Raw genomic sequence first — 21,563 nt, 5'->3', positions numbered from 1 at the left:
CGTGCAGTGTTGAATAAAGGATTGTAAAATAGATCATTTAACCTACAAAACAGTGAAGACAATGAATTAGAGGAAAGGGATTGGATTAAGAGAGATAAAAGAAACAGAAAATAAGCACCCTTTTTCCTGAAAGCTTGCATTTTGTTTTTAAACATTGCCAACGACAAGTCAGATATGTATTTAAATCTCAAACCTTTTAGCGAGCGTATTTCATTGGCGAGGTAGCTTAGGACAACAGCTTCTGAATTTCATGCCGCACTAGACATTGAAAAGTACAGTATTTCGCATACTCAGCATCATTGTCAATGCAAAAACTGGATGCTACTTTGTTGACTAAAATATACTGAAGTGAAGACTTCAGGTGTTAAAGCTATTTGAAGAATTGTCTGTTCATGAATCAAGCCTTTTTTGTTGCGTCAGCGTGTGTTACAACTGAACACCAAAACCCATTTCATGTACTTGCTTAAATTGAATAACTACGTAAAACTATGGAAAGAGAGCGAGGCCACGGCAATGTAGTTGATAACATTTCCAATTTATATGCATTATGTGAATGCCTATGCACATAGACCTGGCTATAAATAGCGCAGACATCCATACATGGACCTTCAAACATTTCTTTGAATATGGCTTGTTATTGCAGTTCTGAGAAGGAAGAGAGTAACAATCACCTAGTAATTATTGTTGACCAAATATACTTTCTCTTCGTTATCACTTAGCAGACCCAATTATATTCTAGCTATATTATTCAATCCGCGATTGAATGATGAATTGAATATGCATGCTGTATTTTATTTATATATTCCGCAGTTTCCACTTGTCAAACTTTCGCCTGATGCAGACTATGATATTTGCTATTGATGAAATAAATCGGAGCAAAACTCTACTTCCGAATACCACTCTGGGATATAAAATCTACGATGACTGCTCGTCCTCAGCGATTGCATCGAAAGCAGCGCTGGCTTTGGTGAACGGAGAACAAGAACTAATTGAGTACCCTGAATGTAAAGGTTCCTCCGATGTCGCAGCTATTATTGGATGTGATATATCCACGTCCTCCATTGCAGCCGCAAGGGCAGTTGGTTCTTTCGGAATTCCTATGGTAAAGTATCGAATACTTGACTGCATTTTCATTTGAGACTATTTGAATAGCTTTCGGTTAGTTTTTTTCAATCGTACGACTATTAATGATGTCTAGTCACAAAAAGAGTTACAAAACACGACAAACACCCCTGCTGGGTGCTATGTCCAAACTGAATGCATGATGCAGACGATGCAATGGCCCAAGTGCAGCGAGTAAAATAAGAATCGGATATTTATAGTCAACCGGCTCAGAGATGACACCACACACTTCTTGAGCAGATGAGTTTTGAACGTGGGTCTTCCGGCTCAGACACGACCACCACGCTACAACGTCCCTTAAAGTAGGAGTTAGCAATAGAATAAAGGATCCAATTAGAAATTTAAATGATAGAAATTCAGTTGAAGGTAGCCACAATCTGACTGGTACAAGACAATTTTCTGATTCAGTATGTGGATGCACCTACTAGAGAAGGTGCAAAACTTGACCTACTCTTGGGAAATAAGGCAGGGCAGGTGACTGAGGCGTCAGTGGGGGAGCACTTTAGGGCCAGCGACTATAATTCTATTCGTTTTTAAATCGTGATGAAAAAGGATAGATCAGATCTAAAAGTTGAAGTTCTAAATTGGAGAAAGGCCAATTTCGACGGTATTAGGCAAGAACTTTCGAAAGCTGATTGGAGGCAGATGTTCGCAGGTAAACGGACGGCTGGAAAATGGGAATCCTTCAGAAATGAGATAACAAGAATCCAGAGAAAGTATATTCCTGTCAGGGTGAAAGGGAAGGCTGGTAGGTATAGGGAATGCTGGATGACTAAAGAAATTGAGGGTTTGGTTAAGAAAAAGAAAGAAGCATAAGTCAGGTATAGACAGGATAGATCGAGTGAATCCTCAGAAGAGTATAAAGGAAGTAGGAGTATACTGAAAAGGGAAATCAGGAGGGCAAAATGGGGACATGAGATAGTGTTGGCAAATAGAATTAAGGAGAATCCAAAGGAGCTTTACAAATGTATTAAGGACAAAAGGGTAACTCGGCAGAGAATAGGGCCCCTCAAAGATCAGCAAGGCGGCCTTTGTGTGGAGCCTCAGAAAATGGGGAGATGCTAAATGAATATTTTGTAGCAGTATTTACTGTGGAAACAGATATGGAAAATATAAACTGTAGGGAAATGGATGGTGACATCTTGCAAAATGTCCGGATTATATAGGAGGAAGTGCTGGATGTCCTGAAATGTTAAAAGTGGATAAATCCCCAGGAACTGATCAGGTGTACCCAAGAACTCTGTGGGAAGCTAGAGAAGTGATTACTGGGCCTCTTGCTGAGATATTTGCATCATCGATTATCACAGGTGAGGTACCAGAAGACTGGAGGTTGGCAAACGTGGTGCCATGTTTAAGAAGGGCAGTAAAGACAAGCCAGGGAACTATAGACTGGTGAGCCTGACCTTAGTGGTGGGCAAATAGTTGGAGGGAATCCTGATGGACAGGATGTACATGCATTTGGAAAGGCAATGACTGATTTGGGATAGTCAACATGGCTTTGTGCATTGGAAATCATGTCTCACAAACTTGATTGAGTTGTTTGAAGAAATAACAAAGAAGATTGATGAGGGCAGGGTAGTAGATGTGATCTATATGGACTTCAATAAGGTGATCGACAAGTTTCCCCATGGGAGACTGATTAGCAAGGTTAGATCTCATAATAAAAGGAGAACTAGCCATTTGGATACAGAATTAGCTCAAAGGTAGAAGACAGAGGGTGGTGGGGAAGGGTTGTTTTTCAGACTGGAGGCCTGTGACCAGTGGAGTGCCACAAGGATTGCTGCTGGGTCCTCTACTTTTTGTCATTTATATAAATGATTTGGATGTGAGCATAAGAGGTACAGTTAGTAAGTTTGCAGAAGACACTAAAATTGGAAGTGTAGTGGACAGCGAAGAGGGTTACCTCAGATTACAACAGGATCTGGACCAGTTGGGCCAATGGGCTGAGAAGTGGCAGATAGAGTTTAGTTTAGATTAATGTGAGGTGCTGCATTTTGGGGAAAGCAAATCTTAGCAGGACTTATACACTTAATGGCAAGGTCCCAGGGAGTGTTGCTGAATAAAGAGACCTTGGAGTACAGGTTCATAGCTCCTTGAAAGTGGAGTCGCAGGTAGATAGGATAGTGAAGAAGGCGTTTGGTGTGCTTTCCTTTATTGGTCAGAGTATTGAATACCGGAGTTGGGAAGTCATGTTGTGGCTGTACAGGACATTGATTAGGCCACTGTTGGAATATTGCATGCAATTCTGGTCTCCTTCCTATCGGAAAGATGTTGTGAAACTTGAAAGGGTTCAGTAAAGATTTACAAGGATGCTGCCAGGGTTGGGAGATTGGAGCTATAGGGAGAGGCTGAACAGACTGGGGCTGTTTTCCCTGGATCGTCAGAGGCTGAGGGGTGACCTTATAGAGGTTTACAAAATTATGAGGGGCATGGATAGGATAAATAGATAAAGTAATTTCCCTGAGATCAGGGAGTCCAGACCTAGAGGGCATAGGTTTAGGGTGAGAGGGGAAAGACATAAAAGAGCCCTAAGGGGCAACCTTTTCATGCAGAGGGTCGTACGTGTATGGAATGAGCTGCCTGGAGATGTGGTGGAGGCTGGTACAATTGCAACATTTAAGAGACATTTGGATGGGTATATGAATAGGAAGGGTTTGGAGGGGTATGGGCTGGGTGCTCCAGGTGGGACTAGATTGGGTTGCGATATTTGGTTGGCGTGGACAGGTTGGACTGAAGGGTCTGTTTCCATGCTGTACATCTCTATGACTCTATGACTCTATGAGTGCATCCCCCAGAGATCCTGTTAGCTCAATATTTTAAACAAAAGATTTTAAAATGTACAATTAATTCCCGTTACATTTTACGAGATTAGTATTATAATTATAGAAGTAATATCAAATAATTCGTCCTGAACAAGTTATCATAAGTCATATTGCTTAATTGCGCATATTTGCGGGCGGCATGGTGGTTTAGTGGTTACCCCTGCTGCCTCACAGCCCCACGGACCCGGGTTCAATTCCAGCCTGTCTGTATGGGCTTCCTTCGGGTGCTCTGGTTGCCTCCTACAATCCAAAAATGTGCAAGGTGAATTGGCCGTCCGGTGCATTAGACAGGGGTAAATATAGGGTCGGGGAATGGGACTGGTTGGGTCCTTTTTCAGAGGGTCGGTGTGGACTTGTTGAGCCGAATGACTTTTTTCCGTAGTGTAAGAGTATCTAATTTTAAAGTAGTTGTTTTTGTAATAGAGAACATGAGCATTGCTAGAAAAGGGATACGTTTTCTCTCAGACTTTCGTCTTACATTCATCAGAACAATTTGCAAGAATGCCAATTTAAGGAGATTCTCTAGGTAATTCAAAGCACCTAAACACGCGCTTTCATCCATTTACATTTACTGTTGTGCAGGTTAGTTACTTCTCCACTTGTTCGTGCCTCAGTGACAAACAAGAATACCCGACATTCTTCAGAACGATCCCAAGTGACGATTATCAGTCCAAACTTCTCGCTGTACTAGTGAAAACGTTCGGTTGGAATTGGATTGGGACAATTAGAAGTAACACCGACTATGGAAATTTTGGAATGCGAGCATTTATCGAAGAAGCCCAAAAATTTGGGGTGTGCATTGCGTACTCTGAATTGTTTTATCGAACGGACCCTGCAGACAAAGTCACCAAAATAGTGCGGGTGATCAAACAGGCGACCACAAAAGTCTTGGTGGGGTTCTTACATCCTGGAGAGATGCGTATATTACTTAAGGAATTTTTGCGTCAAAATGTAACTGGGATACAATGGATTGGGAGTGAAGGGTGGGTTACAGAAGATTTGGTCCCCCCTGAACAAAGAGCGAGATTTCTGGTTGGGACGATTGGTTTAGCAACCCGTAGAACAGAAATAGACGGACTCAGAGATTATCTTCTAAAAATTCATCCTTCCAGGTTCCCTGACAGCATTTTCGTGAATAAATTTTGGGAAGCTGCATTCACGTGCTCTTTAAAGGCCGACAATGAGACAGATCAAACCCCGTCCGCATTCCAAATGCAGCAATGCACAGGAAAAGAACAGCTGGATGAAGTAAAAAACGCCTACCTTCCAGCGATAATGGACGGAAGTTCCTACCATGTGTACAAAGCGGTCTATGCTGTCGCTCATGCACTTGACGATATGCTAAACTGTGAAGAAGGCTATGGCCCCTTTATGAACAATACATGCGCTCATATTTCAAACTTTGAACCCTGGCAGGTAAGAAAATAGGCACAAATTAATGGTGACCCAATCGTTTCCAGTGCAAAAACTCTGCAAATAAATACCACCCAAAATGGTATTTGTTACATTCCCAGTTGCGTCTTTACTACTGAGTAGTTCTACTTAAACAAACAATCCCAGTGAGCAAGCGATATATTCAGGGAATGAGACAGAAAGAATAACACGCCGGTATTAACAAAAGGAACAACCCCCTCCCCCCCCCCCCCCCCCCCCGCCCCACCACCACCACCCCCGGCAACCATGCAGAAAATGTTTGCGAATGTATAGGAAGCCAGATAATCGCTGTAGCATTAAAGCTAATAACAAAGAAAGATGTAATTAGTGGCGCATTTCAGTGCCTCGGCAGTTCCAGAGAGCTTTATAATCAAGGAAGCCCGTTTTAAGTGTAGTGCGAAAGTTAAGTTGCTTCACAAAACAACAGTATGATAGATAAGCAGGGTCAAAATCTTACCAAGTTACAGTCCAACAGGTTTATTTGAAACAATAAAATTTCGGAGCCTCGCTCCTTCTTCGGGTGAAGGTCACTAGCTCCTGAAGAAGGAATGACGCTCCGAAAGCTCGCGTTTTCAAGTAAACTTAAAAATCACACAACACCAGGTTATAATCCAACAGGCTTAATTGGAAGCACTAGCTTTCGGAGCAACGCTTAAGGAGTGTCGCTCCGAAAGCTAGTGCTTCCAATTAAACCCGTTGGACTATAACCTGGTGTTGTGTGATTTTTAACTTTGTACACCCCAGTCCAACACCGGCACCTCCAAATCAAGTAAACCTGTTAGGCTATAACCTGTTGTCATGTGATTTTTGACCATGTCCAACCCAGCCCAACACCCACACCTCCACATCATAGATAAGCAGATCATCATTTTCTGTGTTTAAGGGCTAGGATATTGGGCCAGGGGACGGAATGATTTTCCTTCGCTTTTTGCTTCTCGGAGCAATTCCCATTTCCTCACCTAGAGAGTGGTGAGACTGTCATTCGCTATTATAGAAGGAAGTGATGGACCAAACATTGTATGATTTGAAGAAGAGGTTGGATATAGCAGTTCGTGTTAAAGGGATGAAAGGTTATAGGGAAAAGTTGGACGAGGCTATACTGGATGATCACAATGAAAGGAGAAACGTACTCAATGGGCTGAATGGCCTACTTCTGCTCCCATTTTCTGTTTTTATTTAACAGATGAATCACAGAACAGCACATTGTTGCACTCAGTCTTTAGTGCACCCGGGTGTCAGTTTAGATTATGGGTTAAAGTCTCTGAATTGGGATTTGATCTGAAGCGTCCTGCCTCACTGCCGATGTGTTTCCATGAAACCACAGCTAAAACCATCACGTTCATGTAGGATCTGTGTTTAATAATTCATCTCAAACTCAAAGAGAATTTGCACAGTTCCAAGACCTGAATGAATTTGAATGCATCTATCCACGTGTAACATATCCCTGTTACACCTAATGATTTACATGATTTACGTTGTTCTTCTGTAGCTGCTGCATTACCTACACTCGGTAAATTTTACAGATCGGACTGGAGAAGTTGTGTACTTTGATGCAAATGGTGATCCAGTCCCAACGTATGAAGTAATAAATTTGCAAATGACTTTGAAGGGTACAGTTGAAATTGTAAACGTTGGCTATTATGATGGTACGGCTCCTTCAGGGCAAGAACTTGCCCTCAACGTTGGGGATATCGTGTGGAGCACCGTTGACAATCAGGTATATTCATTTAAATTTTGCCTGGCAATCTACGATAACACAACCAGACCAGCAGCTTTGGCAGCAATTGCATGTGTGTGCATTTTTTTTAAAAATCTGTCAATTGAATATACGTCCCACGAGCAAGGTTGGTATTTACTGTCTATTCTGAGTTTTCCTGGGTACGATAAATGAATAGTTATGGACACCACTTCTTTAGAATCTTATCACTTTTTCATTCTCTACGTTCCTCCGATTTAAACAATCTTGAAACTGTAGATTCAACATAGTGCGGTTTCATTAAATGGCATCCTCATTATTTTTAAACAGTGTGCCTCGGTTCTAAACTCCCCAATCAGGGGAAACAACTTAGCTGCATCTGTATATTATATCCCTTTAAGTATTTTCTAAGTTTCAACGAGGTCACCTCTAATTCTTCAAATTTCCAGAGAATACAGACCTAGTTTGCCCAATCTCTCTTCATAGGGTGGTTCCGCCACCCTGGAAACAACTTCTCGTGCACTCTTCTGTCAATCATACTGTTACCAAGGTAAGGAGGCCCAAACAGTGCACTATGCTCCAGGTGCGGTTTTACCAAACGTCTATGTAATTGAAACAGGAATTCACTACTCATGTAATCTTACCCTCTCATCATAGAAGATAATGTTCCATTTGTTTTCCTAATAGCTTGCTGCACCTGCATGTTAGTATTAATTGTCTTATTGAAGAGACATTCCAGTCCCTTTGCACATCTACGCTTTTTATCCCATCACCGTGTAAGAAATGCACTGCTCAATTGTCCGTCCTATCAAAGTGCATTACCTCACTTTTTCCACAATTGTATTCCATTTTCATTATTCTTGCTCACTTGTTAAGCCTCTCCAAGTTCTCCAGAGTATGTTTTGCATCTTCGTCACAATATACATCCCTGCCTAACTTTTATTAGCTACAAATAGCAAAATGTTCCATTTGGTCACCACCTCCAAATCATTGATAAATATTGTGAATGATATTTGAGGACCAAGTACTGACCCTTTCGGTACTTACGAGTACCGCCTACTAATATCAGATGATCTACTTGTTACAACTGTGTGCTTTCGGCCCATTAACTGATCATTAATCCGTGTCAGTATCTCTTTTACCATGCAGTTAATTTTGCTAACTAGCCTCCTATGTGGAACCTTATCAAAAGCCTGTGAATATACAGGTATACGGCATTCAAGAACTCTCCTTTATCCATTTTGTGAAATATCCTTCAAAATAAAGCTCCAGGTTCGGGAAACATGCAACAAGTATAACAAACATGTCTTTCCATTCACAAATCCATGCTGTGTATGCCTGATCAGATCATTTTTACCCCACTATGCATTAATTATCTTCTTCATTTTAGATTCTAGCAGTTTCCCTACTACTGATTGAGGACTGACAGCTCCGCCTCTCTTTTCTGTCTCACTCTTTTCCGAAATAGTGGGATGACATTTGCCAGCGAAGTTAATTAGGAATTGAGATGCATCAAAGTGTATATAGGATAATCAGGGAAAGAACAGAAAAATTCAATGAGCGAGTAAATAAAATTCAGATTTTATCATTTGCTATGGTCGTATACAAAGCCATGGCCAGAACATTAGCCAGGATTGGGGAGCACAAGGCCAGCGAAATTGGCACTACTCCGCTACCTCCCCACGTGTGCCTTTGAGCAGAAATATAAAGAAGCGTTGACTGAGTTCTTCAAAATCAGAAAAGAATCCGTGAAGAACTGTTTCTGGTGGCAAAACAATCGCTTGCACACTAAGACATTTAAGGCTATTTGGAAAATACGCACCTTGTGTTGGTGATCAGAATTCCTGAAATGGCAATACATTCTTGATGCGCCGGATGTAATTTGTGTATTGTTCTTAAGACATAGTGGAAATAAAGTATTTCTTTTCCCATAGATTCCACATGCGCTTTGCTCAGAACCCTGTCCACCCGGAACAAGAAAGGTCAGCAGGAAAGGTCAGCCAATATGTTGTTTTGACTGCGCAGAGTGCGCCGATGGTGAGATTAGCAACACCACAGGCAAGTACAAACATGGGGCCGAATACGATGTTATCGTGTGTCCATAATCAATTTCATTTTTTAAAAATGATTATATCATTCTTTCAGATTCCACTGATTGTATGAAATGCCCTTTGGAATACTGGTCCAATAATCAAAAAGATCGATGTGTTCCCAAAAAGATTGAATTTCTTTCCTTCCAAGAGGTTCTGGGCTATGTCTTAGTGGCACTTGCGTTAGTGGGCGTGTGCCTCGCACTGGGTACAGCTGCTGTATTCTTCCAGTATCGGGAAACTCCTATCGTTCGAGCGAACAATTCGGAGCTGAGCTTCCTCCTTCTCTTTGCACTAACGCTTTGCTTCCTGTGCTCACTTACCTTCATTGGGAAACCGACCGGATGGTCCTGCATGTTGCGGCGGACTGCGTTTGGAATTGTATTTGTTCTCTGTATTTCCTGTATTTTGGGGAAAACCGTTCTTGTTGTGATCGCTTTTAAAGCAACTCTTCCCAACAACAACTTGATGAACTGGTTTGGACCCATGCAGCAACGGTTAAGTGTGTTCGTCCTTACATTTCTTCAAGGTTTAGTTTGCACAATCTGGCTCATTGTATCACCTCCTTACCCGTTGAAAAACACGACCTATTATAGAGATATAATTATTTTGGAATGTGACGTGGGCTCTTTAAAAGCGTTTTATTTTGTATCCAGTTATATTGGTCTTCTATCCACTGTATGCTTCCTGCTCGCTTTTCTTGCCCGGAAACTTCCAGACAATTTCAACGACGCGAAGTATATAACTTTCAGTATGCTGATCTTCTGTGCTGTTTGGATCACTTTCATTCCGGCTTATGTCAGCTCTCCTGGAAAGTACACGGTGGCTGTCGAAGTGTTTGCCATTTGGGCGTCAAGCTTTGGTTTACTTGTCTGCATTTTTGCTCCAAAGTGTTATATTATCTTAGTGAAACCGGAGAATAACACAAAGAAAAACATGATGGGCAAAGGGTCTTCACAGTAACTCTGAGATTGTTTTCTCTGTATTACATTCCAACTGTCACATCAATATGCAAAACTATTGCTCAATAAATTTAAGTTGAATTCATGTACGATGTAAGATGTCCTTACGAGTGTAAGCCTTCGAGAATTTAATATTATCGTTATATCTATATTCACGTATACAGTCTGAATTGTGTACGAACCCAATCGCTAGTGATGAACAGAACAGTCTGTATTCGCAAAAGTGAGAACTGCAGATGCTGGAAATCAGAATCTAAATTTGAGTGGTGCTGGAAAAACACAGCAGGTGTTTTAATTAATTACGTGGTTGACGGAAGTGAATATACTATTGCTAAAATTGAAGATGACACGAAGTAGATGGGAAAATGAGCAGGGAGAGCTATTTGAGCTTTGTAGACAGACAAAATGATTGCGCAAATATATTTGGAATATATTTTAGGAAAGCGTGACATTATGCACTTTGGCAGAGATCTGAATATTATTTAAATCAAGAAAAACTGCAAAAACTACAGCATGGAAGGCTATGGCAATTTGAATTCCCTTAATTCCAAAGTGATATTAACTATAAAAATAGGAAGGCCCTGCTACAATTATATATAGTCATAACACAACTGGAATATTGTGAATAATCTTGAGGCTATTATTTAAGGGAAGATATACTGAAATTGGATACAGTCTAGAGAAGGTTCACTGGGTTGATCCAATGTATAGAGATCTGTCTTATGCGGAGAGCATGAGTAGATTGAGCCTGCATTCATTGAAACATTTAAGATTCATGGAGGACTTGACAGAGTACATATGGAGACCTTTTTCTGTAAGAGTTTAACACCAGAGAGCATAATATCAGAATAAGCAATTTCCCAATTAAGACGCAGGTAAGGAGTAATTTCCCAGAGAGTGGTGAATCTGAGTAATCCAAAATGGAGTATAGGGAAAAAATGCAGCTTTTAGAGCTACTCCTTTTTTGAGGTATTTCAGGTGTTGGAGGTGATTTCCTTGAATTTTAGTAATTACTGTTTTATAAGCTATTGCAGTGTTTTGGAACTTTGGGGAGGTGGTTGGGGGTGTGGGGGGTGCACAGAGATCAAAACAACAGCACTTTTAAAAGGAGGAAGAGAACAAAGGCAGGGACCACATGGTCTGTGTGTGTGTGTGTGTGTGAGAGAGAAAAAAACCTGCACTGCTGTCTGACAGTGTACTCACATAGTTATTGTCTTTGCTGTTTGAGTTCAAATATTTCTGGACATCTGATTACATCTAAGAAAAAAATAATGAACAGCGAAATTCACAGCTGATCTTTGCAGTACATGTGTAGGAGAGCTCACAGCACAGGAGCAGTGTCTGGTTTTTAAGTGTAACCTTGCTCACTTTTCACTAGTGAGTACAGTGGTTATATATTTTATTATATGTTTGGTTATGTGTTTTATTGAGATCTGTCCCTTGATTAAAATTTTAAAATAAAATACATAGGTACTAAGTTAGCCTGGAGCAGTGTTTTTTTTAGAGCAGTAAGATTATAGTATTTTCTGTAGATTGCTGAAGTGCAAACATGGTCTTTAGTAGAGTGATGTGCTCTTTCTGTCGGATGTGTGAGATTAGGGAGAATTTCCATCTTACAGGAGATTATATCTGCAGTAAGTGTGTTTGGTTGTGAATTCTATCAGATTGCATGGATTGGTTAGAGCCACCGTTAAAAGCAATGAGCAATTTACAGGAGGTAGGTGTTGAGTTGAATAGCATTTATAAGAATGGAGAAAATCTGCAAAAACAGTCAGGTAGAATTGTTATTGCCAAGAAAGATAGGAGAGGCAAACAGGTAGTGCAGGAGTCTCCTGTGGTTACCCGCACCTCAAACAAGTATGCTGTTTTGTGAAATATAGTGCGTGGTGGACTATCAAGGGAATGTAACACAAACAGCGAAGTTTCTTGTACCAAGACTGGCTTGAGTGTAACGTGGGGTATGTCAAGTTCCAAGCGATCGATTATGATAGGTGACTCACTAGTCAGAGGCACAGACAGGCATTTCTGCAGCTGACAGTGAGAAATCAGAATGGTCTGTTTCATTCATGGTACCAGGATTAAGCATATCTCATAGACAGTGCAGAATATTCTCAAAGTGGAGTGGGACCAGCAGGATGTCATCATCACTTTGGAACTAATTTCATAGGAAGAAAAAAGGACGAGATTCTGAAGAGAGAATATAGGACGTTAGGCAGCAATTTATAAAGGAGGTCCTCAAGGGTAGTAATATCTGGATTACTCATGGTGCTACAGGCTAGTGATGGTAGAAATAGGAGGAGCGAGCAGATGAAGAGGGCTGAGGAGCTGGTGCAGAGGATAAGGGTTCACATTTTTGGATCCTTGGAATCTCTTCTGGGTAGTAGTGACCTTTGTAAGAATAAGAGATTGCACCTGAATTAGAAGGGACTAAAATACTGGCGGGGAGATTTTCTACAGCTGCTTGTGAGGATTTAAACTAGTAAGGGGGTGGAGTGGTGTGTTGGGACACAGTGCGATAGTGAGGAAAGAGATCAATCTGAGGCTGCTACAGTTGGGAAAGAGAACAAATCAAACAGTCAGGGCAGACAGAAACAAAGCAAAGAATGAGGCAGATTAAACTGCATTTATTTCAATAAAAGGGGCCTAACAGGGAAGGCAGATTAACTCAGGGCATGGTTAGAAGCATGGGACTGAGAGATCATAGCAATCACAGAGATGTGGCTCATGGATGGACAGGACTGGCTGTTCCAGGATATAAATGCTATAGGAAGGATAGAAAGGAGAGCAAGAAAGGAGGGGCAGTGACACTTTTGATGAGGGATACCATTATGACTGTGATCGGGGGGGATATTTTTAGGAACGCATCCAGGGAAGCTATTTGAGTGGAACTGAGAAAAAAGAAAGGGATGGTAACTTTATTGGGATTGCACTATGGATCTCCCCCCCCCCCCCCCCCCCCCCCCCCCCCCCCCCCACCCCACCCCCGCCAATAGTCAATAGGAAATTGAGAAACAAATTCATAAAGAGAGCTCTGAATCAGCAAGAATAATAGTATAGTAATGGTAGGGGACTTTGAATTTCCAAACATAGACTGGAACTGCCATTGTGTGAAGGGTTTATATGGTTTAGATGGCAAAGAATTTATGACATGTGTACAAGAACATTTTCTGATTCAGTACCTACGAGAAAAGATGCAAAACTTGACCTACTCTTGAGAAATAAGGCAGAGCAAGTGAGTCAGGTATTTGTGGTGGAGCACTTTGGGAGCAGTGACCATAGTGCTACTTATTTTAAAACAGTGATGGAATACTATAGACAGGTCCTAAAAACTTTAAGTTCTAGATGGGAATAAGGCCAGTTTTGGCAGTATTAGGCAAGAAATTTCAAAAGTAGATTGGATACAGCTGTTGCAGATAATGTGATGGCTGGAAAATGGGAACCTTCAAAGTTGAAGTAACGAGAGTCCAGAGATATTATGTTCCCGTTAGGATGAAAGGCAAGGCTTTTGTTTAGATCAGAGTGGTGCTGGAAAAGCACAGCAAGTCATGCAACATCCGAGGAGCAGGAAAGTCGACGTTTCGGGCAAGGCGCAGAGTGCAGAGAATGCTGGATAAATAGAGAAATTGAGGTTTTGGTCAAGAAAAAGAGGAAGGTGTAAGTCAGGTGTAGACAGCAGAGATCGAGTGAATCCTTAGAAGAGTAAAAAATGAGTAGGAGTATGCTTAAGAGGGAAGTCAGCAGGGCAACAAGGGGGCATGAGATAGCTTTAGCAAATAGAGTCAAGGAGAATCCAAAGGATTTTATAAATGCATTAAGGAGAAAATGGTACTAGGGAGAGAAGAGGACCCCTCAAAGATCAAGAAGGTGGCCTTTGTGTGGAACCGCAGGAGATAGGGGAGATATTAAATGAGTAGTTTACATCCATGTTTACTGTCGAGAAGGACATAGAAGATACAGAATATGGGAAAATAGTTGGTGAAAAAGTCTATATTACAGAGAGGGAAGTTTTGGATGTCTTGTAACTCATAAAGGTGGATAAATCCCCAGGATCTGATCAGATGCACCCTAGAGCTCTGTATGAAGCTAGGGAAGTGATTGCTGGGCCCCTTGATCATCGAAGGTCATAGGTGAGGTGCTGGAAGACTGGAGGTTTGCTAATGTAGTGTCACTATTTAAGAAAGGTGGTAAGGAAAAGTCAGTGAGCTCTAGACTGGTTAGCCTGACATCAGTGGGCAAGTTGTAGGAGGGAATCCTGAGGGACAGGATTTACATATATTTGGATAGGCAAGGACTGATTAGGGATAGTCAACATGACTGTATGTGAGGGAAATCATGTCTCATTAACTTGGGTTTTTTGAAGCAGCAATGACAAGGCCAGAGTGGTGAATGTGATCTATATGGACTTCAGTAAGGCATTTGACAAGGTTCCTTGAGGTAGGTTGGTTAGCAAGGTTAGATCATATGGAATACAGGGAGAACTTGCCATTTGAATACAGAACTGGCTCGAAGGTAGAGGACAGGGGGTGGTGGAAGCTTGCTTTTCAGACTGGAGGCCAGTGACCAGTAGTGTGCCATGAGGATTGGTTGTGAGTTCATTGCTTTTTGTCATTTATATAAATTATTTGGAGGTGAACATAAGAGGTATAGTTAGTAAGTTTGCAGATAACATCAAAATTGGAGGCGCAGTGGACAGCGAAGAAGAGTACCTCAGACTGCCATGGGATCTTGATCAAATGGACCAAGGAGTGGCAGATGGAGTTTAATTTAGATAAATGTGAGGTGTTGCATTTTGGAAAGGCAAATCAGAGCAGGACTTGTACACTTAGTGGTAAGGTCCTGGAGGGTGTTTCTGAACAACGAGATCTTGGAGTCCTTTGAAAGTGGAGTCTCAGGTAAACAGGATAGTAAACAAGGCATTTAGTATACTTTCCTTTATTGGTCAAAGCTTTGAGTATAGGAGTTAGGAGGTCATGTTGTGGCTGCACAGGACATTAATTACACCACTTTTGGAATATTGTGTGCAATTATGGTCTCCCTTGTACTGGAAGGATGTTGTGAAACATGAAAGGATTCAGAAAGGATTTACAAGGATGGTGCCTAGATTGGGAAAGATTGTGCTCTTAGGGAGAGGCTGAATAGGCTGAAGCTGTTTTCCCTGGATTGTCAGAGGCTGAGGGGTGACCTTAGAGAAGTTAATAAAATCATGAGGGGCATGGATAGGTAAATAGGCAAGATCTTTTCCCTAGGTTGGGGGAGTCCAGAGGGCATAGGTTAAGAGTGAGAGGGGAAAGATGTAAAAGTGACCTAAGGGGCAACTTTTTCATGCAAAGGGTAGTGTGTGTATGGAATGAGCTGACAGAGGAAGTAGTGGAAGCTGGTACAATTACAACATTTAAAAGGCATCTGGATGGGTATATGAATAGGATGTGTTAACAGGGATAGGGCCAAATGCTGGCAAAAGGCATTAGATTAAGTTACAGTATCTGGTCGGCATGGACAAGTTGGACCAAAGGGTCTGTTTCCTTGCTGTACATCTCTATGACTCTATGAGATGGCTTCATATGTTGAGTCATGTATATTCATGATGCATAAGGACTGCAACAGTTCCAGAAGGGATCTTGGTAGTTAGTACTAATTGCTGCTATGAAGCATTCATGGTGAAGGGAACGAATCTTTGTGAATGTGGTGCAAATCAACAATGTTGTTTTATCCTGAATGTTGTCAAGCTTCTTGAGTGTTGTTGGAGGTGCACTCATCCAGGCAAGTGGGGAATATTCCATCAGGCTTCTAACTTGTGTCTCATAGATGGTGGACAGGCTTTTTGGGTGTCAAGAGGTGCTGTAGTATTCTAGCCTCTGCAAATGTGTTGCTGGTCAAAGCACAGCAGGCCAGGCAGCATCTCAGGAATAGGGAATTCGACGTTTCGAGCATAAGCCCTTCATCAGGAATAAGAGAGAGAGCCAAGCAGGCTAAGATAAAAGGTAGGGAGGAGGGACTAGGGGGAGGGGTGATGGAGGTGGGATAGGTGGAAGGAGGTCAAGGTGAGGGTGATAGGCCGGAGTGGGGTGGGGGCGGAGAGGTCAGGAAGAGGATTGCAGGTTAGGAGGGCGGTGCTGAGTTGAGGGAACCGACTGAGACAAGGTGGGGGGAGGGGAAATGAGGAAACTGGAGAAATCCTCCCACTTCCTCCAAACTAAAGGAGTTGCCATGGGCACCCGCATGGGCCCCAGCTATGCCTGCCTCTTCGTAGGATATGTGGAACAGTCCATCTTCTGCAACTACACTGGCACCACCCCCCACCTTTTCCTCCGCTACATCGATGACTGTATCGGCGCTACCTCGTGCTCCCACGAGGAGGTTGAACAGTTCATCAACTTTACTAACACCTTCCATCCCGACCTGAAATTCACCTGGACTGTCTCAGACTCCTCCCTCCCCTTCCTAGACCTTTCCATTTCTATCTCGGGCGACCGACTCAACACAGACATCTATTATAAACCGACTGACTCCCACAGCTACCCGGACTACACCTCCTGCCACCCTGCCCCCTGTAAAAACGCCATCCCATATTCCCAATTCCTTCGTCTCCGCTGCATCTGCTCCCAGGAGGACCAATTCCAACACCGCACAGCCCAGATGGCCTCCTTCTTCAAGGACCGCAGATTCCCCCCAGACGTGATCGACGATGCCCTCCACCGCATCTCCTCCACTTCCCGCTCCTCCGCCCTTGAGCCCCGCTCCTCCAACCGCCACCAGGACAGAACCCCACTGGTTCTCACCTACCACCCCACCAACCTCCGCATACAACGTATCATCCGCCGGCATTTCCGCCACCTCCAAACGGACCCCACCACCAAGGATATATTTCCCTCCCCTCCCCTATCAGCGTTCTGCAAGGACCACTCCCTTCGTGACTCCCTCGTCAGATCCACACCCCCCACCAACCCAACCTCCACCCCCGGCACCTTCCCCTGCAACCGCAGGAAATGTAAAACTTGCGCCCACACCTCCACACTCACTTCCCTCCAAGGCCCCAAGGGATCCTTCCATATCCGCCACAAGTTCACCTGTACCTCCACACACATCATCTATTGCATCCGCTGCACCCGATGTGGCCTCCTCTATATTGGTGAGACAGGCCGCTTACTTGCGGAATGCTTTAGAGAACACCTCCGGGCCGCCCGAACCAACCAACCCAATCACCCCGTGGCTCAACACTTTAACTCTCCCTCCCACTCCACCGAGGACATGCAGGTCCTTGGACTCCTCCACCGGCAGAACACAACAACACGACGGTTGGAGGAGGAGCGCCTCATCTTCCGCCTGGGAACCCTCCAACCACACGGTATGAATTCAGATTTCTCCAGTTTCCTCATTTCCCCTCCCCCCACCTTGTCTCAGTCGGTTCTCTCAACTCAGCACCGCCCTCCTAACCTGCAATCCTCTTCCTGACCTCTCCGCCCCCACCCCACACCGGCCTATCACCCTCACCTTGACCTCCTTCCACCTATCCCACCTCCATCGCCCCTCCCCCTAGTCCCTCCTCCCTACCTTTTATCTTAGCCTGCTTGGCTCTCTCTCTTATTCCTGATGAAGGGCTTATGCTCGAAACGTCGAATTCTCTATTCCTGAGATGCTGCCTGGCCTGCTGTGCTTTGACCAGCAACACATTTGCAGCTGTGATCTCCAGCATCTGCAGACCTCATTTTTTATTCTAGCCTCTGACCTAGATATCTTTGCTGATATGTCGCTGAAAACTAACATACAGATACAGCAATCTATTAGGCAGGTTAATGGATGGTAGCCTTCATTGCAGAAATATTTGAGTATAGAAGAATGTAATCTTGCTTCAGTTGTATAGGAGCATAGTTTAATAGGACCTAGAGTACTGTGCAGTGTTTGATCTCCCTATCTTTGGAAAGGTATTTTGCTTTGAAAGAGTGCAATGTATATTCACCAGACTTGTTGTTGGATTGTAGAATTGGCTTGCGAAGGAAGATTAAGCAAATTGGGCTTGTATTCTCCAGAGTTTTGAAAAATGAAAGCATGTCTCATTGAAGCTTAGGAAATATTTAATTGGATAATCAAGTAGGATTGATAGACTCCCTTCTGGGGAGTCTATGACCAGGGGACACAATTAAAAGCTAAAGAGTTCCACTTTGATCTGAGATGAGGAGATATTTTTATTCAGAGTGTTGTGAACCTTTGGAATTCTCAAACTCAAAGGGCTGTGGAAATTAATATTTCAGTATATTTCAGGTACAGATTGATGGATTACAGTTTACTATTGCAATACAAGATTATGCAAAATCCTTAAAAGCCAATGAAGTGTTCAATAAGACATGATCGACGTGAATATTGGGACAGACTTGACAGCTCAATACTATAACATTCCTATGTTCCTAATTCAGTGTTGTTCTTTCTGCCTTCCCATTGTCAATTAATTTCAGTGCTTTTGTATCTTCCTTATTTGTCCTGGCTGAATGGGGGTCAGTTAACCCATTTGGCTCTGAGCAGATCACTACTGCTGGCTTACAATACAATGGACGTCAATAAGATGGTTTTAATTTGGTATCCATTGAGATTACACTGAGGGACTAACCTTCTGAACTCTTCCCTTTGCCTGAGGTATGGTCACCCTCAGGTTAAACAATCACCAGTCAATTCTCACTATGAGAGAGCAGTCCTATGGTATGGTAAAACTATGATGACTTGACCTTCATCTTCTTGCTATGTCCTCCTTTCTCACTCTCACATATGTGGGTTTGCCCTCCCTTTCCCAGACCCATTTCTCTCTGCCCACCTCATCTTCATTTTCACCATTTCACCTTGATTACATTTACGTCTACCTCCTCACCTTAAGCTGCTACAGATAGTTAATATGCTGCTGTGCTGGTCTTACAGCCATTTCATTTTATCTCTGTTTCTCTGTCACAGTCCTCAATAATGTTCAAACAGCCACTTCGTTTTCTGCAAAAGAAAATATGTTCTCCAATGTCCACATGTACTTCCCTATGTCCTTTTTTTTAATCATTTCTTTCTTTTCCCACCAATTCCACTGGACCAAGAGCAATCAACATTAATTCTTTGTGAAGAAATCATATCCAATCTTGATATCTTATACCCACTTATTCCACCACAATTTTCTGTTATGTTTCAGTTGCACCAAAATGAATGGGCACAATCTCCATTGCTTTATTCTATGATTCAAAGTGACCCACCATCCAAATCATGGGTCATACCTATAAGGAAACAAAATTATGCTCAGCCAAATATTGCTTTTAAAATTCACAGCTGGTCCATTATGCAGACTGTGAGCAGACTCTTAGTTACTCGTCTCAAGCAAAACATTCGTTCTAGCTTCCACTGGAAGCTAGTTTAGTTATCAACTATTCCTCCTCACAGGCCTCTCTCTCTTGAAGACAATGGAATATAATACGTGACTCTAAGCTGAGCTTTTGACCTCAAAAGTTGTTCATGACCAGGACCAGGCTTTCATCTTACTGCAAAACTTGACAAAAATTTCACTACGAATGTAACTCATACCCATATTCCTGTAACTTCCATACTTAACTCGTGAAACTCTGTCTTTGTTATTCTCTCAAACACCAGGATACATAATGTTTCAGAAGTTGAAAGTATTTTTGAGAATGTGACCACTTGGTCTCTTTCTTTTTTTATTCACTTCCTCTAGCAGCTCATTCCATACACATACCACCCTCTGCATGAAGAAGTTGCCCCTTGACTCTCTTTTATATCTTTCCCCTCTCATCCTAAACCTATGCCCTCTAGTTCTGGACTCCCTCACCCTAGGGAAAGATGTTATTGTCACTGTTTGGCCAGCACTTATTGTTCATCTTTAGTTGCCCTTGACAAGATGGTGGTGACCTACTTTCTTGACCCACTGAAGTATATGTGCTGTAGATTGTCCGAAATTGCCCTTAGAGATGGAATTCCATGATTTTGACCAAGCAATATGGAAAGAACAACAATATAATTCCAAGTCAGAATATTATAAGCCTTGGATGGAGAATTGCAGATTGTACTGTTCCTATGTATCTTCAGCCCTTGTCCTTCCAGGTGGAAGTGGTCATAGGTTTGGAAGGTGCTGTCTGAAGATATTTGGTGAGCATATGCAATGCACCTTCTAAATGATGCACAGTTATGTTAATGAGTGCCAGTGAAGGAGGAAGTGGATCTTTGTGGATATGATGCCAATCATGGCAATGCTTTATCCTGCTTGGTGACTTGAGTGTTATTGGAGGTGCTCCCATCTAAGCATGTGAGGAGTATTCTATCACATTCATGACTTATAGTCACAGAGTCATAGAGATGTACAGTATGGAAACAGATCCTTTGGACCAATTTTCCATGCTGACCAGATATCGCAACTCAATCTACTCCCACCTGCCAGCACCCACTGGATATCCCTCCAAACCTTTCCTATTCATATACCCATCCAGATGCCTTTTCAATGTTGCAATTGTACTGACCTCCACCACTTCCTCTAGCAGCTCATTCCATACACATACCACCCTCTGCATGAAAAAGTTGCCCCTTGACTCTCTTGTATATCTTTCCCCTCTCATCCTAAACCTGTGCCCTCTAGTTCTGGACTCCCTCACCCTAGGGAAAAAAACGTTGTCTATTTATCCTATCAATGCCCTGCATGATATCATAAACCTCCATAAGGTCACCCCTCAGCCTCCTATGCTCCAGGGAAAACAGCCCCAACCTATTCAGGCTCTCCCTGTAGCTCAAATCCTCCAACACTGATAACATCCTTTCAAATCTTTTCTGAACCCTTTCAAATTACACAACATCTTTCTGATAGGGAAGAGACCAGAACTGGATGCAATATTCCAACAGTAGCCTAACCAGTGTCCTGTACGACCACAGCATTAACATAGAACATAGAACATAGACATAGAACATAGAACATAGAACATAGGACATAGAGAACATAGAACATAGAAAAATACAGTGCAGTACAGGCCTTTTGGCCCTCGATGTTGCACCAATCCAAGCCCACCTAACCTACACCAGTCCACTATCCTCCATATGTCTATCCAATGCCAGTTTAAATGCCCATAAAGAGGGAGAGTCCACCACTGCTACTGGCAGGGCATTTCCATGAACTCACGACTCGCTGAGTGAAGAATCTTCCCCTAACGTCTGTCCTATACCTACCGCCCCTTAATTTAAAGCTATGCCCCCCCCCTCCCCCGTAATAGCTGACTCCATATGAGGAAAAAGGTTCTCATGGTCAACCCTACTACATCCCTAATCATCTTGTACACCTCTATCAAGTCACCCCGAAACATTCTTTTCTCCAATGAAAACAGACCCAAGTGCCTCAGCCTTTCCTCATACGATCTTCCTACCATACCAGGCAACATCCTAGTAAACCTCCTCTGCACCCGTTCCAGTGCCTCCA

General features: G+C 42.7%; 1 protein-coding gene across 1 annotated transcript; it reads left to right on the top strand.

Moving 5' to 3' along the window:
• The first annotated feature begins 817 nt into the window (after positions 1–817).
• Positions 818–10,127, top strand: LOC132821466 (extracellular calcium-sensing receptor-like). The gene is made up of 5 exons (XM_060834057.1): positions 818–1,102; positions 4,527–5,360; positions 6,868–7,095; positions 9,009–9,132; positions 9,220–10,127. Exons 1-5 carry the CDS (start codon positions 836–838, stop codon positions 10,125–10,127), a joined length of 2,361 nt encoding a protein of 786 aa, XP_060690040.1. The 5' UTR covers positions 818–835.
• Positions 10,128–21,563: the final 11,436 nt, after the last annotated feature.

This window comes from Hemiscyllium ocellatum, chromosome 13 (genome assembly GCF_020745735.1).
Source record: "Hemiscyllium ocellatum isolate sHemOce1 chromosome 13, sHemOce1.pat.X.cur, whole genome shotgun sequence".
NCBI classification, from domain to species: Eukaryota; Metazoa; Chordata; class Chondrichthyes; order Orectolobiformes; family Hemiscylliidae; genus Hemiscyllium; species Hemiscyllium ocellatum.
Note: the sequence above shows the minus strand (reverse complement) of the source record. Positions and strands in the feature narration are given on the sequence as shown.

Coding starts and splice junctions, on each gene's coding strand:
- LOC132821466 (XM_060834057.1), top strand. CDS start 836: ATGCAGACTATGATATTTGCTATTGATGAAATAAATCGGAGCAAAACT. Junction 1,103..4,526: donor GTTCTTTCGGAATTCCTATG/GTAAAGTATCGA, acceptor ACTGTTGTGCAG/GTTAGTTACTTCTCCACTTG. Junction 9,133..9,219: donor TGAGATTAGCAACACCACAG/GCAAGTACAAAC, acceptor TCATTCTTTCAG/ATTCCACTGATTGTATGAAA.